The sequence below is a fragment of the Gastrolobium bilobum genome, unplaced genomic scaffold, assembly GCF_033153095.1.
Source record: "Gastrolobium bilobum isolate Gb01-03AN ecotype WA unplaced genomic scaffold, APGP_CSIRO_Gbil_v1 utg9986, whole genome shotgun sequence".
Taxonomy (NCBI): domain Eukaryota; kingdom Viridiplantae; phylum Streptophyta; class Magnoliopsida; order Fabales; family Fabaceae; genus Gastrolobium; species Gastrolobium bilobum.
In genome coordinates this window covers 102,118-119,450 of record NW_026896004.1, presented here as the reverse complement: position 1 = coordinate 119,450, position 17,333 = coordinate 102,118, and the positions used below count along the sequence as shown (strand labels likewise).

The following is a 17,333-nucleotide window of genomic DNA, read 5'->3' as shown; positions in this document are numbered from 1 at the left end:
CCATATACAAAGTGTGTTTGATTTCTACTAATTTAATATCAAAATATATATTTTTAGGGGTCACTTTGTTATTATAATAATACAAATAATGTATTTATAACATTTAATATAAGCTTCGTATTTTAGTTTATAAATTTGTAATTTATAACAAAAAGGTTATAATTTTTTTTAATTAAAAATTACAAATAATAGCGTGTCGCGATAATAGGGAAGTGAACCAATATTATGGAATTAACGAGAATCAATAAGAGAGGCAAAAACATCGCTATCAGAATTGTACGAGTCTTGAATATGTTTTCTACATAATCAGACACAAGGAACAAGAAACAAAATCCAAGGTTGCTGTCAAAATCCGGAATCACTCCCCATAACCCATTAATTCAACGTAGTACAAGTTTGCAACTAGCGATTATCTATGTGTTCTGTGTTTCCCTTTCACTTGACTTGATCAATTGTTCCCTTGGGAGTTTGATTGAGGACACCCCACAAAAAAAAATGCATACTTGGATGGGTTTCCTCGTGTAACATCTGCAGCTTCCGTGCCCGCCATCATAGGAGCTTTGTTTTCCCTGGTTTCGTTTCAGATCCTATTTCTTTTCCTTCAGGTAATTAATCATCCCTCTTTTGTTTTGTATGGACGGATGAGTTATCAAATTCTGCCTGGATTTTCTGTTTGCATCTCTGATCTTTGTCTGATTATGATTTTAATAAATGGGGTTGGTCATGATTTGGACAAGTGAGAAAATTGGAAAATTGGAATACATATGTCAATGTCAGTACTTATTTAATGTGCACAACTTGGGGCATGCCATTTCTCTTTCAGGAACTCACTAAGGATGGAGTGTTAGGTTTCTAGAAAAGCATGGGAATTTGTTTTGTAAAAGAAGACTCTAGTACATGATTTTTTTTTTTTGGGAAGTAATTTACAGGGCTTCTACTTCAGTGATCAGTGATTTTGATAAAGCTGTAGTTGTGATGACAGGTTTTGGGTTGAAAGTGTGTTGAATGGGGATTCAGACAATGGGTTCTCAAAGTAATGGGCAGCAGTCTCATTTACATCATTCTCAGTTAGCTAAGCAAAACTCGTGGTATGGTTTCACTCTTGATGAGGTTAAAAGTCTACTAGGAGACATGGGGAAGCCATTGGGGAGCATGAACCTTGATGAGCTTCTTCAAAATGTATGGACTGCTGAAGCAAACAAAATCGTAGGGATAGAGAATGAGCAGGTGTCATCATCATCATCATCTTCTCTTCAACGCCAGGCTAGTCTGACCTTGGCTCGTGCTTTGAGTGGGAAGACAGTTGATGATGTATGGAGAGAAATCCAACAAGGCCAGAAGAAACGATACGGAGACGATGTAAATATTCAGGATAGAGAAATGACTCTTGGCAAAACAACATTGGAGGACTTCTTAGTACAGGCAGGGCTTTTTGCTGAAGCTTCTATAAGTCCAACTGTGGTGTTGGATGCAATGGACGCCACCACCCCTCAAAGTTTTCAACAAAAAACAGGCTTGTCACCCTCCCCTTCAATTAGCAGTTTATCAGACACTAGACCAGGTCGCAAAAGGGATGATCCAGATGCATATGAAAAGGCTCTGGAAAGGAGGCTGAGGAGGAAAATCAAGAATAGGGAATCTGCTGCACGTTCAAGGGCAAGAAAACAGGTTTAATATTTACTTATTATTTAAGCTAATAAGCTTTAGGAAGTTAATTGCATTGACCCCCCGGTCCCCTTTTCTTTTGCCTAGTGGGAATAAATTTTTTTTTTTTGTCACTTATTAATATGTCTGGTGGTGCAGGCTTACCATAATGAACTGGTTAGCAAGGTTTCTCGACTAGAACAAGAAAATATAACGCTCAAGAAAGAGAAGGTGCAGTAAGTTGTTCATGTTTTGTTTTTCCCTCACTGTTAGCTGTTTGTTGTGTTTATGGTATGTCTTGAGACTGTTAAATTTTCTTTTCGGAGAAGCTCTATTTTGTAATTTGCTTTGAGTGAATTTTGCAGCTCAAGCTAGTTTAGCTGTCTTGGTGAACTTTCACATCCTTGTGAAGGTGGACAACTTTAAATGCCTAAAAGTTATTGGAATCCTAATAGTTGGATTAAGTAGAAAGAGATTTAGTGTATGAATATAATGTCTCATCCCTTTTAAGAAATCAGAACTGCCGTGTGAAATTATTTATTTATTTATTTGTTAGAAAAAGAACTATTATTATAGAGAAGGGAAGTAAATACGTCGGGGGTGAGGATAAGGTATTCTCAAGAACTGGAAAAAGTCAAAACAATAAAGTGTGATAGAAAGAAAACCAAAGGACAAGGAAACTAGGAATGAATCAGGAAAGTCCAATCCTATTGAAAATCTGAGACATCAAAACCCCTAAAACAACCATGGGCTGAGCAGCAGAGTGAAGCTAAGAACATAACCCCATTCCAAAGCAAATTGAGTGGTACAAGATGCCCTTAAAGATGTTGTATTCTGCTCCAGCAATATGCACAAAAAATAGCAAAGAAAGTGCACTGCTACAAAGTTTAGCCTCCTTAATCTTTTAAAAACCTTTAAGATGTACCACTAAGAGAACTACTCGAAGGTAGAGGGGCACATTCCATGGTCTAGGGTGAGATGATATTTTTATACCCTGCCAAGTGAGTGAGTGTGTTAACTTTCTACCACTGGGAAAAACAGAAACACAGGAAATTCTTTACAGCAACATAACTAGTATGAGTGAACTTTTCTAAGCGTAATAATATTGAAACTAAACCTTTGTGTACGATGCATAGAAAAAAATTTCCCCCTTATTGTAAATACAGTTCTTGTATACACAAACAAATCCCTTTTTCTGCATATTTTTTGCAGAATAATATGATATTTTCCCAGTATTCCTTCTCGTTTTAGGTTTGGTTATTTCCATAATGCTTTTTTGCTATATTACATCACTTTATCGCTTGTTTTTATATATTTAATGTTGATAAAATTTTCTGATGTTATGTTTTGTTTTATGTTAGCATTTAGCACCTTGTGCTTGAATCCAGTTTGAGTCTTGCATTCTGTAAAGGACTAATTACTTTAGAGGCTGGGCATGTTTGTCTTGACAAGTTTTATATAAAAAAAAATGTTTGTCTTGACCATCGGCTTTGGTAAATCTGAGATTTGAGGTCGCGTGTTATAAAGTTATGATCTGTATCCTTTGTACCCGCCGTTCAATCCTAGGCTTCCTTGTTTTGTTTATAGAATTTAGAATCTGTCCTTCTATGATGCTTCTCCACACATCTTGGATATTGCTATGACCTAGAGGAATTCATTTGTCATTCAACTTGGATACACTGCAAAGAAAAGGCGTGTATAAAGTAAAATGTATTTTTAACTTATGATCTAACAAATATCTGTAGTGTACCTTCAAATGTATATTATTGGTTTTAATTTATCTCTGTTTCTCGTCTTTGGCCTAGTCAAATAGGTTTATATGAACGGTCTTTGTTTCATAATTCGGTGTTAATATAACTAATTAGTATTATAATGGTGCTGCAATATAATAATGCTATCTACAATGTATTGTGTTGGAGTGCGACATAAGAATTCCTGCAATTTTATGTTTCTTTGGTGCTTAATATTATCTTATGAAAATTTTTGTTATATGTGATGGTATTTCTTTTATAATATATTTACATCCTTGCATCGGGGATAGTTTCAATATATTGTTACACATATATAAGAAAAACAATTCCCTTGTTTCATATATAGTTACGCATTTGCTATATTTGGTACTACTCTGAATATTGATTCCACTTATGGACTGCCACAAGACTCTTTGTTTCCAAAGAAATATAACTGCCTTTTTCCATTCCTTCCACACCTGTATCTCTGTGATTAGCTGCATTCAAATCATTGTTAGTGTGCTTCTGCTCTTATTGATTTTATGACAAAATCATTGTACTATAATATTTTAACTGGGATGATGATTGACGAATCATTTTATTAAGTGTTTTTTGAAGGCAGAAATCACGACTGGCAATTATTGAAGTTTAATGCATATCTACCAGTCTTTGTTAATCATAGCAATATGATTTTAGTAGAACCACATCACGCTGCAACTGCAAATTCCTGATTATATTGTGGATTCTTTCCCTTTTATAGGAGTTTGAGCAGAAACTACCATCTGAATCATCACCTGAACCAAAATATCAGCTTCGAAGAATAAATTCCGCTTCCTTTTGACATGGACCTGCACTGAAGTTTTCTTATTCCCTATGTTCTTGGTTTTATGTGGAAGTGTCCTGGATAAAGATTTTATCACTTCGTTACACAGTGCTGCTTAGGGGTGTGCTTTTTCTCCAATAGGAGTTTGTTAAATCTATCTTTATAATTAACTAACTAAAGGGTACATATTAGTTAAGGTTTGATGTTATAAGCTTCAGCTGCTTTGCTGGGAAACAATATCAGGGAAGCTTTGAGTCTAGTGGTGGAAGGGTTGCCTTTTTGTGTAAAGTGAGGTAATCATTGGGGGAATCAAATTCTTGAAAGGTGACTAACTTCCAAAAGAACTGAATATAGGTAGGTCTTATTAGCATTTATAAAACTGCGGGATTGTAATAGACTTAAGTTATATGGTTCAGTTATGGATAATTGGTGTGCTAGATTTTCCAGAAAATTTAAACAGCAAAATCAAAATTAGTTTATGAGAATGTTTTCTATGGAAGCTTCCCAGCATTACCACATGATTGTTATAGTTTTCCCATTCACCTTTAATTTTGCTCTATTTGTGTATTGGGAAACATGGGAAACCTTGTTCTTATTTTTCTTTCCTCCTTTCTGGCTGGTCTTTATGCTTAGTATCTTTCATAGTGAGCTGTGTGAGACTGCTGAAGGAGTCTAAGGACACTGAGGAACAGAAAAGGCTCAAATCTTCAAGGAGCAAGGGGATCAAATTGTCAGAGAATGATTGATATGTTGTATTGGGCTTCAATAATGGTTTATTATTTGTTAACCAGACATAAATGTTCTGGAAGTTTTAATCCCCTTGACATTTACACCTTGAAATTATACTCACATAAATTTTAGTTCCCTAATTTTTATGATTTACTGGAGAGTTAGTTCTAAATATGTTTGACTCTTCCAATATATTTAATATAAAAGATGTTTTAAATCATTCTAAGTAAAATATTTCAGCAAAGGTTAATCTCTTTAATAAATAAGTTGAATTATAAAACTTTTTATGGCTTCATTTTAGCGGTAGAATCATGTTTAGAGGTTAAGAGAGCACTAGTAATTATGAAAACTTTATCATATAAATTGATCAAAAAATCATCTTAAGAAATTATTTTTCTTTTGAGAAATATATTGATAATTTATATCAATATGCTGTATTATAAAATTACAATTAGTATGCTATTGTTTTATCAATTTATTTAAATGATTATAATTATTGCGCCTAAATTTTTTAACAAAATTAGATTAAATCTCAACTGCGTATGAGTATAATTCCTGAAGAATATATAAGAATTACTCCAATAAATAAGAGTTTCTTGCCCCTTACTTGGGGAATTTATAATTTTTAACACTTTTTACTGCACTCAGTGGTTTTGATATCTGACAATGAGCCTTACACACGGGCCAATTCTCATTCACATAAATATATGGGACATTGATTGTACTGTCTTCTTTTTTAGAATAATATACTTGAATATCACGAAGTGTAATTTTTTTTTTCAAATTGTCACGGCACCACAGTCGCCGAGTTCTTAGCTACTATGAACGGGACACGTGTCACTTTTGCAGTAGCTGAAAAAACTTTGCAGGCTTGGTTGGTGCTGATTGCGTACGTGTTAATGAAATGGGCATAAGGACACCAAAGTAGCTTCCCTCTTTAGCTACTTTGGTCCTGCAAAATTTCTTTTCACCTCAACGTGTAGGCCAAATTAGCTTCCTTACCGAGCGAATTTGATTTATAGGTATAGGGTTTATTTTTGTGCAAAGTTAGCTACTTTGGTGCAATGAGGAAATAGTACGTAGCCGGTCCATAGTAGCTGAGTACCTCAGCGACTATGATGCCGTGGCGATTTGGTGTATTTTTTCAAAAGTGTGACATTCTGATATACTATATATATTTTTGTGATAGTACGGTCAATATCCCTAAATATATTGAGTTAGGCTTAACTTCAGTTCACCTCCCTTCTAATATTAATATTATCGTTATAAAACTTAAACTTACTCATTTAACAAACAAGTGAAGATTTTTAATTAAAATTAATTTATTGGTGAAGATAACTTAAGAGAGTTATTAACCAATAAAGTGCATGTATGGATGATTTTTTTTTAAAAAAAATTATAGTATTATTTTTTCTAGAAGAACTTTTTTAAAAGTTAAAGTTATTTTATATTTGAATGTAATAACTGAAAAATATTTTTAAATAAAAAATTATTTAATGTTAAGTTTAAAATGTATTTTTATGTATAAAATTACTAAAAATGACATTAAAAATACATCACGTAAGCAATATTTAAGGTTGGGGTAATAATAATAATAATAATAATAATAAAAGCAAGATTTGGTGGTGATGGCACTAGCGACAGTAGCAATAGGATTGGTTGAGATAGAGGCAAATTTAAATTTTGAGAAAAATATTTGGCTTTTATTTCTGCATTATTTTAAAAACATAAATTGTAGCTTTAAAAAAATAATAATTATTATTATTATTTTTGGCTTTTTCCTTGCATTTGATGTACAATTAGGAACAATACAACACGACTGGGTGAGGTATAACATAACTTTTTGTTCGGATTAATTTTGATAATTGATGGACATCACAAGTAATTTTGTGTTGCATGTTGTTGTTTTTTTTTTTTTTGGTAATCTGTGTTGCATGTTGTTTAATACATATATTATTGGACATATTAACATAAACTATACTATGATACCTTTATGTTGTAAATTATTTATTTTGCATTAAAAATATATTGGATAATATTTTAGTATTATTTAATTATTTTCAAACTTTAGATTTATTGTTAATTTATTATTATGTGATCTCTTTTTAATTAATTTTAATATTTCTCACAAGATTATAAATAAAAATTATATTTTGAATTGCAGTATAAAATATTATGTTCTCCTTCCATTAAAATGATGACACATGGCTTTTTTTTTTTTCTCCCCTATACACATATCACATTTTCTCTTTTCGATTTTGATTGGCTAGCCCCACTGAACAAATGGTACTCATGGAACACCTTAATAATTCTGAATGGTTTGTTTATTCTGTCAAGTAAATAAATTTTAAAAATATAATATTTTTTCAATAAGGTATTTTCATTTGTAATGCTATTTAATAAATTCAATTTCTGAACAAAAATTTTTTTATTTAAATTGTTTTAATAGTATCACAAGTCATAATGAAATAGTTATTATTAAACTTGCTCTAAAATAGTTTATCATTTTTTTGATTTTTCATTCCCTTCTTTGATTTTTATGTCTAAAACCATTCATTTTTTATTTATTTTTTTGTTAATAACAATTGAGAGTTGAGGTGAGGTTGGAGAAGTTGCAGTGGAGGCGTTAGCTATGTGTCCTGGTCTTTGAGAAACTCCAAGGAGAGTTAGCGCACAATCAGATTTGAGTCTTTAGGGATGGAGGGTTCCGGTGAGAAGTGTTTGGTTATGAAGAGTGAAGGTGTATCTAAAAACAAAGATATGTGCAATTCGGATTCAATCCAACATTAAACCAAAAGTTTGTGCCTTATGCAATGTTTTTGTTGTTTTACCAAGTACTCATCAAGAGCTGAATTCACACGTTGTGATGGGAAATGCGTCAATGTGTTCTACGATCGGATGCGATAGGTGTTGGGTGGAGAGAGTAATTTTTACTTTATATGTTTGATGTTGTGGGATAAAAAGTTATCCATAATAATTTAAGGGAGTTTAATGTTCTAAGAGAAAAAATTATCTCTTACTTATATATAAAAATACGTGGAGTTTATATTTTCTTTTCTTTTTTTCATATGGACTTCACACACTTTTATATGTATTAGCGATAATTTTATCTCCTATGACATAAGAAACATCAAACCTTAATTTGGAAGACAATAAATATTTTCAATTTCATTGGGTGATTTATTCATATTTTTGTTGTCTCGTGATTATTTTTAGGGGTTTAAATCCCTCATATTATAAAATAGGATGTGGTTTCCTACAAACATAATATCATGTGAGACCTACTGTCTTAATTAATAATAATAAAAAGCCCAACACATTTTTTTATAAGTCAAGAGAACATAGTTTTTATTTTCCTGTAACATGACAAATGGAACCCACTTTGTTTTCTTTTTCTTTTTGAGTGAGACCCACATCAAATGTATTAAAGTAACGTGACACTAAAAGTGTCTTATAACATGACATATATAAAATCCTATTTTTAAAGTGAATTAAACTTTTTTTAAGGCAACATCCAAACACTTAAAAAAATGAAAAGCAGTTTTTACTTTTTATTTTTTTTAAAACTCATCCAAAGCAACTCTGTCATAAATCATAATAGTTATCAGCTAATCTAATTCACTTCAAAACCTAGCAGTAATAGACCCCAGAAATTTTATTTATGTCTATATATTTAGGGATGGAGGTTCGGGACAATGTCCTCGAATTTTTTTTTTAAAGAAAGTTTTAAATGTATTACAAAACAAAAGAATATAAACAAAAAATGAAAAGAAAACTTGAACTTATTACAAAAATAAAGTTCCTTTTGGATCCTCAACAAAATTTACAGGACCCAATTTAATCTCGTAGGAAAAAAATTGACTCGTGATTCCTCTGAATTTCAAAATAGACCTATGTTAGTCTTTTTGAGGGATTAATGTAGGTCTTCTTTGAATTTTAGAGGTACCACAATTTCGATTAACCGGATCTATTTTGGAATTCAGAGGACCGAGAGTCAACTTTTTTTTTTCTAAGAGTTTAAATTGGACCATGTAATTTTTGTAAGACTCAAAAATATTTTATTTTATTTTCTAAAAATTTATGTGTACACTAACACATACTTGCAACGAGGAGGAAAAAAACATTAGAAGGAGAGAAATTAAAGGTGTAGGATATTGTAACAACCAACTAGGGTTACTACCAATCAATTTCACCGTTAGATCGATTAGTTGATCCAACGGTTATATTTATTTTCATCTTTATAGGGTTATGATCCCCATATTTAATGTAAAAGCATTAAATATAGAAAATCATAATCATACAAAGATGAAAATAAATATAACCGTTGGAGGTAAAATTAAAAATTGATTGGTAGTAACATTTGTAGTAACCTAATTGATTGTTATAATATCCTACCCCAAAATTAAATTGGAAAAACTTAAATTTAAAAAAAAAAACTATTTTTACATCATATTTTAAAGGTGGGTACTTACCCCTTCTCCCCTAAGTGCATCCGCCTCTGGATATATGTCATTAATTATGTGAGCGAAATAGAAGAAAAAGAAATAAATAGCGATGATAAAAATTACATCTAAAGGCTTGTTCCTAAAATGGGGCAATTGAAGTAATAAATAATAATAATAATAATAATAAACCTACCTTCTTGAAATCAGTTGAATGACAAGCAATATAAGTGCTTCAAAAACATCATATTCTAGATTTGCTAGGTTCCTTTGGGCTTAAGCCCAACAACATGGATCAAACCATTATCTTAAGCATATTTATTTATCTGCAAACACTTCTATATTTCGTTTTATTTTAAAACTATTTCGAGCGTCATAAGATCTTTATAAATTAATAAATAATAATTCCTACCCTGTTTTCCCCGATGCAGTATCATGATAATAGAATAATGCAAAAGCTCTTCAACATTATCAAGATCACCCCCTCAGTTCATTAGATATCTTATATTCAAATGCAAAATAGTTCTGTTATTAAAAGAGTTTCTCTAATTCTTTCTCGTAAGTCCATTCAAAGGAATTCTAATTATAGCAAATGGCATTTGCTAATTGGGGAATCGTTGCATTTTTTTCTTTGACAAAGTGCATTGAATGAGAGGATCAACACTGACTAATATAGGCTATAGCCATAGGCACATGAGAGAGAATCTTTTAATCTTATCTGGAATCCCTTGGACCTCACGTGACAATCATAGCACTTTGGACGAGGGTCCCCTTACACGTGTGTCCTTTTTGCCACGTACGTTCCTCTCACCTCCACGCGCCTACCGCTGCACCTCTCCGGCCAAAAATGTCAATGCCACTTGCTTTTTTTTTTTCTTCTTCTTCTTTTCCTTTATATATTTTTTCCTTGATTTTCATAAAAAATGTAATTTATAGATAAATATATGCTAAAAATAATTTTTCTCACATTAAATTACTTCAAACTTCTGACAAAATAAAAAATATTTCTTTTATTAAATATTTTCATAAATTATTTATTAATTTAATACGAGTGAAGCATATATAAGATATGCGTTTAAGTCGTATATTACGTTATACGTAACTTGTACAAAAATTTACATATATGCTTGCTACATGGTATGTTTTACAATATGCGCATTTTATAATGTGCGTCCAAATCAATGTTATGAAAATCGGATTGGACCGATCGGGTTGATCCGGAATCTGATGAACCAGTCATCTGACCGGTCCGATTATCACATTAGATCGATCAAGTATCAGATTCGATACGACCCGGAGCGACTTGGCGGTTTTGGTGAAAAATCGGTGACCCGACCTGGGTTTTTTTAAAAAAATATTTTTTTTAAAAAAAGTTTTCTAAAAATAAATAAATCATAATTGACATATTTGAGTGATCTGTTACTTATTGACTTACATAAGTTATGTACCTACAATACTAATATTATCTCAGTTATGCACTATGTAGTGAATTTTGATTTGATAGTTAGAAATGTTGTTTTCCGAACCTGAAACACCAATATAACAAGCATTATGTGTTTGTTTGATCCTTAATTGGACAATAATGTATAATTTTTTATTTTTATATTAAAATATTTAGAATTTATATTTTTTTCCCAACTATTTGAGTATATTTATAATTTTTTAATATAAATTATAAATTTATATATAATCACCGGATAATTAGGTTGAACTATTGACCCACGGGACATTGGTTGAACCAATGATCCAATGACCTAGTACCTCGACCGGGTCATTAACCGTGCTGGTTTTAATAACATTGGTTCAAATCATGCACTCTCCTATATATGTTGTGCATACGCAACACAATAAGTTTTTGTATACAAGAAAAAAGTTTATTTGCGACGAAATTTTTTGTCACAAATGATAATTTTTTACACAAATAATCAAATTTTGTCACAAATAAACTTGTGACGCAGGAATTTGTAATGAAATTTACTTGCGACGTAGAAATTTGTGATGAAATTTCATAAAACTTTGTCACTAATACGTATTGTCACTATTTTTGCATTAGATTAATAATTAATTTGCCAAAAAAACAAAGGAGTAAAATATTTAAGATTTAGTATTACATGGATAAAAAAGCCAAGGTTATTTTTTTTTTTCGTAGCAATTAAAATACAAAATGAATGTTATTTATGGAGTTAAAATAGATATATTGTATAATTTTAATCCACGTTTATATCGATTTGGACGCAAAAAATAAAAATAAAATAAAAGAGATAAGTGAATTTCAACAAAAGTATTTTAGAGTTCACTATCAACTATCATATGAGAGGAATCAAGAAGTATATGAAAATTCACGAGAGGAGGAAAACATTCGAATAGCTTTTGCGTTGCTACAATTTCAAGGTAGTGGAATAAATGCATAAACTCAGGTTGCAGAACCAAATGTTTGAAATTCTATTGGTCACTGTCTGAGAAAAGCTAATTTTGGGATTACAGATGATGGTCCAACAACTGAAGCTGGTTAGAGGCCAATAATTAACCAAAGCTACTAATGTTTTGGGAATGCTGCTGCTGACTCATCCACCAATTGTAGATAGCCTGTCATGGAGCAATTTCATGGAAGGTTGTATGGTTACTTCAGAGTATATATACAGGTTGACCATCACTATTTTTATTTTTTTTTGGTTGTATTTAATGTTTCTCTGTTTAAAATATGGGTTTCATTTTTTTATAATTATGGCTGAAAAATTTATCTATCACATATACATATTTATCAGGATCCGATATCATATCCTAGTAATATGTGTCTATAACAGATAAAGTATTTCTACCGCGAAAACATAAATACTTTTACCTTAAAATATATCACCTTTAAAACTCAATTTGCATATAAGTTTCTCTTTCTTTTTTTTCTTCCAATTTTAAAACTGTTATGATTTCTTTTAAAACTTTTCATTACATACAACAACAAAAGAGAGACAGAAACTTGTTATCAAAAAAAAAAAAAAAAAAAAAAGAGAGACAGAAACTGATATATGGATATAAAAAGGATGAATGGATTTATTTAATACAAAGGAAATGTCAATGTAAAAATAATGAGAACTTGAAATAATTGTGTTACTTTCTAACGTTTGAAATGCAGGCAGACAAAACAAGTTAAAACGTATTTAAAATCTGTCTCCATCCTGGTGCCTGTGATTAGAATTTAATGGAAACTTTTTCATGGGGCATGCGTGCATTTAATGAAGCCATTTGGTAATGAGTCTGCTTTAGCAGAAGAAGGGTCTCTCATTGCAAAACTACAATGGTCCCATGTGTGATTGTGAGCTATTTGGAGTCATCTCTCTCTCTCTAATAGCCTCTCTTTCTAATAGCCTCTATATGTATATATATATATATAGGGCAAAAAAATATAACTTAAATTTGATGGCTATTGATAGTAGACCAAGCAGGTATAATTCCAAATCGAGAGTTAGAGTCAGTCCAATTTTTTTTTTTTTAAGGTTACAAGTTACACACGTTATAAAATGTGTTGTGTGTTATATTCTTTGGAGTTAATATCATTTTTGGTCTATGTTCGCTTTAGTCCCTAATAAATAAAAAGGCTATTCGTAGTCCTAAAAAAATTCAAAATTGATCTATTTAGTTGAAATCGTAGTCCTCACAAATTCAAAAAGATCTACATTAATCTCTTAAAATGACTAAAACGAATCTATTTTGAATTTTTTAAGGATCACGAATAGTCTTTTTATTTGTTAAGAACTAGAAATTACTGAAGACTTTACTCTATAACTTGAAATGGTCAAAAGGAAATAAATGATTAAAGATTTATAGAATTATCAACTATCATGTTACAGCAGTTTAAGTTTTCCTTCCAACTGATCCATCGATTCGTGTGACGTTGTTTTTTCTTTTATTTTTTTATTAAAAAAACAATAGATCCCACAATTGGTGTGTCTGTGGCATGATGTACTGAGTTTACTATCGCTGGACACTTATAAATCCCAAGATTTATTTGCCTTTTTAAGATTTTACATTTACATCACAAATTTAAACTAATAACATTTTTAGAGATCAAGTATAACAATCATGATTATGGTAACTATTTGGATGTGAATGGTCCAGACTCCAGAGTTTTATATTAAATTCTGAGATCAAATAATAAAGAATATTAAATTCTTACAAAAGTGTACAGAAAATAATAAATATAAATATGTCCCAAATTATTTTAGATAGGAATGAGACTTGCACGTTGCATTTTAGTATTCTTTTGTCTGACCGCTGAGATATGCTGAATGGTATTGCAAATCCTGTGTCTATAGTTTAAAATTTACACTGTCAGCTATTTCTAGCGTGCAAATCTGACATTTTGTCAGCTAACCATTTCTAAAATTGATATTAAAACAGCACTTCAATTGTTAATTTAAACATCTGTCACCCAGACTCTGAGTACTTAAATAATAAAAAAAACATTAAGAAAATCTTATTTGTAATTTTAACAATTGATGACGATAACTTGCACGCTCTAATATTATAAAAATTCACATCTATAGTTCTATATCAATATCAAGTATCAACTAAGGTGTACACGACAACTTTTTCATAATCAATTTTTTTTCAATTTTTGTTCATGAGAATTAGGCACAAGTTATCTGGTTAGAGTAACCAGGTTTTATCTTTTGCCGGTCGAATTACTTTTTCCAACTCCGTTATTTCAGCAACTCCTATATTTCAAATGCAAAACAGTCTGCTTCCTGTAGCCATTTGTGATGAAATAGAGAAGTTGCAGCGTGCCTTTATTTGGAGTGATAAAAATGGTCAAAGGAGATCTCATCTGGTTGCATGGGATAATATTTGCAAGCCTAAGAGTATGGGTGGCTTAGGGGTGATTAACCTTCGTGTCCAAAATATGGCTTTCTTTCACAAGCTTGCATGGACGATGCTTACGTCGCCCGATTCGTTGTGGATTCGGGTTGTAACAAGTAAATATAAGAGAGGTTTGGATCTTCAGAGGGAAGTAAATCATAAAGCATATGACTCATACTTCTGGAAAAATCTGTGTAGTGTTTGGCCATCTTTTCTTCAAGCAACGCAATGGGAGATTGGAGACGGTAATGATGCATTATTTTGGACAGACAATTGGTTGGGTTTAACTGAGTGTCTTGCCTCTCTGGCTACTCGTACTCCAACAGGTTTGGAGTTAAATCTCCCTATATTCGTCAATATCTCAATGATCAAGTTGTTGCAAGGATCCAAGCTGCTCTCATTCCTAGCGCATCAGATGGAAATGACCGCATTATTTGGAGAAATCAAAAGGTTGGCTGCTCTTTAGTTAAAAACGCGTATTATAAGATGCTTGGTTTCCCTCTCATGCCGTTGAAAAATTCTTGGACTACCATATGGAAATGGCATGGGCCTCAGCATGTTAAATCTTGTATGTGGATCATAATGCATGGCCGCCTTCTTACTAAAGACCGCACATCTAGATGGAGTGGGGAATCTGGTCATTGTAAAATGTGTCTTGGTGAGATGGAAACAAATCTCCATGTTCTAAGAGATTGTAAGCATGCTAGAAGTGTTTGGAATTCTCTGGTTTCAGCTAATCGGCAAAGCTTATTCTACAGCTTGGATCTTAGAGATTGGGTTGAAAATAATATCTCAAAAGCTTTGAATCAAAGTAATTCAGATGATTGGCGTGATGTCTTTTTATCTCTTGTTGGTTCATTTGGGGATGGAGGAACAAAAGTGTCCATGATACTAACTTCAAGCATCCAACCCATGGAACGCACATAATTGCAATGTATATAGAGGAGGTGCGTAACTGCATGGGTAGGAAGGCTATGGCTACTACTAGCATCCATCCAATTCGTATGAGTTTATGGAAACCTCCAAGGCTAAATTGGGTGAAGATTAATATTGATGGGGCAGTTGAAAGGAATACTGAGGTGGCTGCTTGTGGTGGGATTATCAGACATGATGATGGCTCTTGGTTGTGAGGCTTTGAGTATCGTATTGGTGCTTGCACTCCTTTAATGGCGGAGCTTTGGGGAACTCTAAAAGGTCTAGAATTGGTTTGGCAACTGGGATTTAAGAAGGTGAAAGTAGAAGGAGATGCTTCTGAAGTATTCTCTTTGCTTGCTGATTGCAATGCAGCTTGTCAGCCTCAAATAGTGGCTAAGATACAAGCACTCATCGGTCAGGATTGGGAGGTAACGCTTTCTCATATTCCAAGAGAAGCTAATTCCTGTGCAGATTGGTTAGCCAAGTCTGCTCTTCATAAAGATACTGGATTCTGGAGTCATAGAGTTATGCTGTTTCACCTTGCTCAGTTATTTGATTACGATCTTCAGGGAATTTCCTCTTGTAGGGATATAGACCCTGGATAGTTGTTTTTTGTTGTTTGTTTGTTTTTGTTTGGGGCTCTGCCCCTTGATGTTATATAAAAAAAAATTGATAAAAATAGTTTGACAAAATCATTTTTTTTTCCAAGAATAAACAGGTTCAATTTTGTGTTGGGGAACCGCACCATTACCACCACCACGCCACTACCATAGAACCACCATGCTACCACTACCACCATCACCGCAGTCACTGCCGTCACCACCACCACCATTGCATCCACCACTACTGCCACCATTCCATCACCACATTGTCGCCATCATCATCGCCGCAGTCATTGTAGCCATTACCATCACCACCACCACCACGCCACCATTATCAGTAGGGGTGTTTACCAACCGATCCAAACCAATTCAAATCGCGGTGATCGAACCGAAAAATCGATGACCGAATAAACCAAAAACCGAAAAACCGAAAATCGAAAAAGAAACCACAAATTTTAATTGGATTGGATCGATTTTCGGATTGGTTGATTAAAACCGATCCAATATATTAAATTTCTTCTACCTACTTGGGCCTTTCCCCAATTATTGCCCAAAAATTTCTAAACCCAAGACCTATTAACCCATCAACTAAACCCAAGAAAAAATCTAGTCACATTCCATCAACAAAATTTTATCTGTGTAGAGTTTCATATCTCATTGCCCAAAAAAAAACTATATTATGGTTTAGTGATGCTTTTGTATTTCAAAAAATAAAATAAAATTGCAAAGCCAATATATACAAAAGATGTTATTTGCACAATAATCATGAAATAAATTTTAGGATTTTCAAAAAATCGAAAACCTATCCAATCCAAACCGAAAAAATTTGGATTGGATCGGATTTGAAAAAAAAATCCAAACCAATTGGATGATTACATGATCAAACCGAAAGGATTGGATCAGATGATTTTATCGTCCAAAACCGATCTAATCCAGACCGCTAACACCCCTAATTATCAGCACTACACTGCTGCTACCATGCCATAACCAACACTACCACACTATATGAAAAGAAAAGTGATGATCCGATAATTTTTTATGCTCAATAGGAATGATTTTTATTTTATTATTTGTTGTGTTATCAAATATATTTTTAATTTTCGGAATAAAAATAAAATATATTATCAAATACATTTTTTTAAATTGTTTCAAGATACAGAAATAGAAAAAAATTATTTCCAGAAAGAACACGTAATAATTATAATATATATCCTTATCAACCTCAAATGTCTACGCGGTCAAACTATACCAAGTAGGAGTGTTCGTGGTCTGGATTGGATCAGTTTTGGAAGCAAAAATCACTTGATCCTATCCCTTCGGTTTAATCATATAATCATCCATTCGTTTTGGATTTTTTTTCAAATCCGATCCGATCCAATCCAATTTTATTCGATTTTGATTTGATCGGTTTTTGATTTTTTGAAAAGCATATGATTTGAATGATGATTATTATGCGAATAACATATCTTTTGTATGTATCGGCTTTGTAAAGTTTGTATGATGATTATTGTGCAATCTAAAAGCATTGTACATCAAAAAGTTGAATTACTATCTTTTACCTCCAACAAAAAAATTATAATACTATTACAAAAAA

The 17,333-nt window shown here is 32.2% G+C and overlaps 1 protein-coding gene across 2 annotated transcripts; it reads left to right on the top strand.

Annotated features, from left to right (window-relative positions):
* The first annotated feature begins 322 nt into the window (after positions 1-322).
* LOC133297224 (ABSCISIC ACID-INSENSITIVE 5-like protein 6) lies at positions 323-5,056 on the top strand. 2 transcript variants are annotated; one of them, XM_061496323.1, is made up of 4 exons: positions 323-605; positions 983-1,668; positions 1,804-1,875; positions 4,831-5,056. In XM_061496323.1, exons 2-4 carry the CDS (start codon positions 1,006-1,008, stop codon positions 4,840-4,842), a joined length of 747 nt encoding a protein of 248 aa, XP_061352307.1. In that variant the 5' UTR covers positions 323-605; positions 983-1,005; the 3' UTR covers positions 4,843-5,056. The 2 variants fall into 2 exon arrangements, with proteins under 2 accessions (XP_061352307.1, XP_061352306.1); XM_061496322.1 differs by lacking the exon at positions 4,831-5,056 and adding an exon at positions 4,135-4,818.
* The last annotated feature ends 12,277 nt before the right edge of the window (positions 5,057-17,333 follow it).

Bases quoted from the DNA above. Each gene is read 5' to 3' on its own strand.
- LOC133297224 (XM_061496322.1), top strand. From the start codon at position 1,006: ATGGGGATTCAGACAATGGGTTCTCAAAGTAATGGGCAGCAGTCTCAT. The intron at 1,669-1,803 runs GTTTAATATTTA...CTGGTGGTGCAG, and splicing joins GTTCAAGGGCAAGAAAACAG to GCTTACCATAATGAACTGGT. The intron at 1,876-4,134 runs GTGCAGTAAGTT...TCCCTTTTATAG, and splicing joins TAACGCTCAAGAAAGAGAAG to GAGTTTGAGCAGAAACTACC.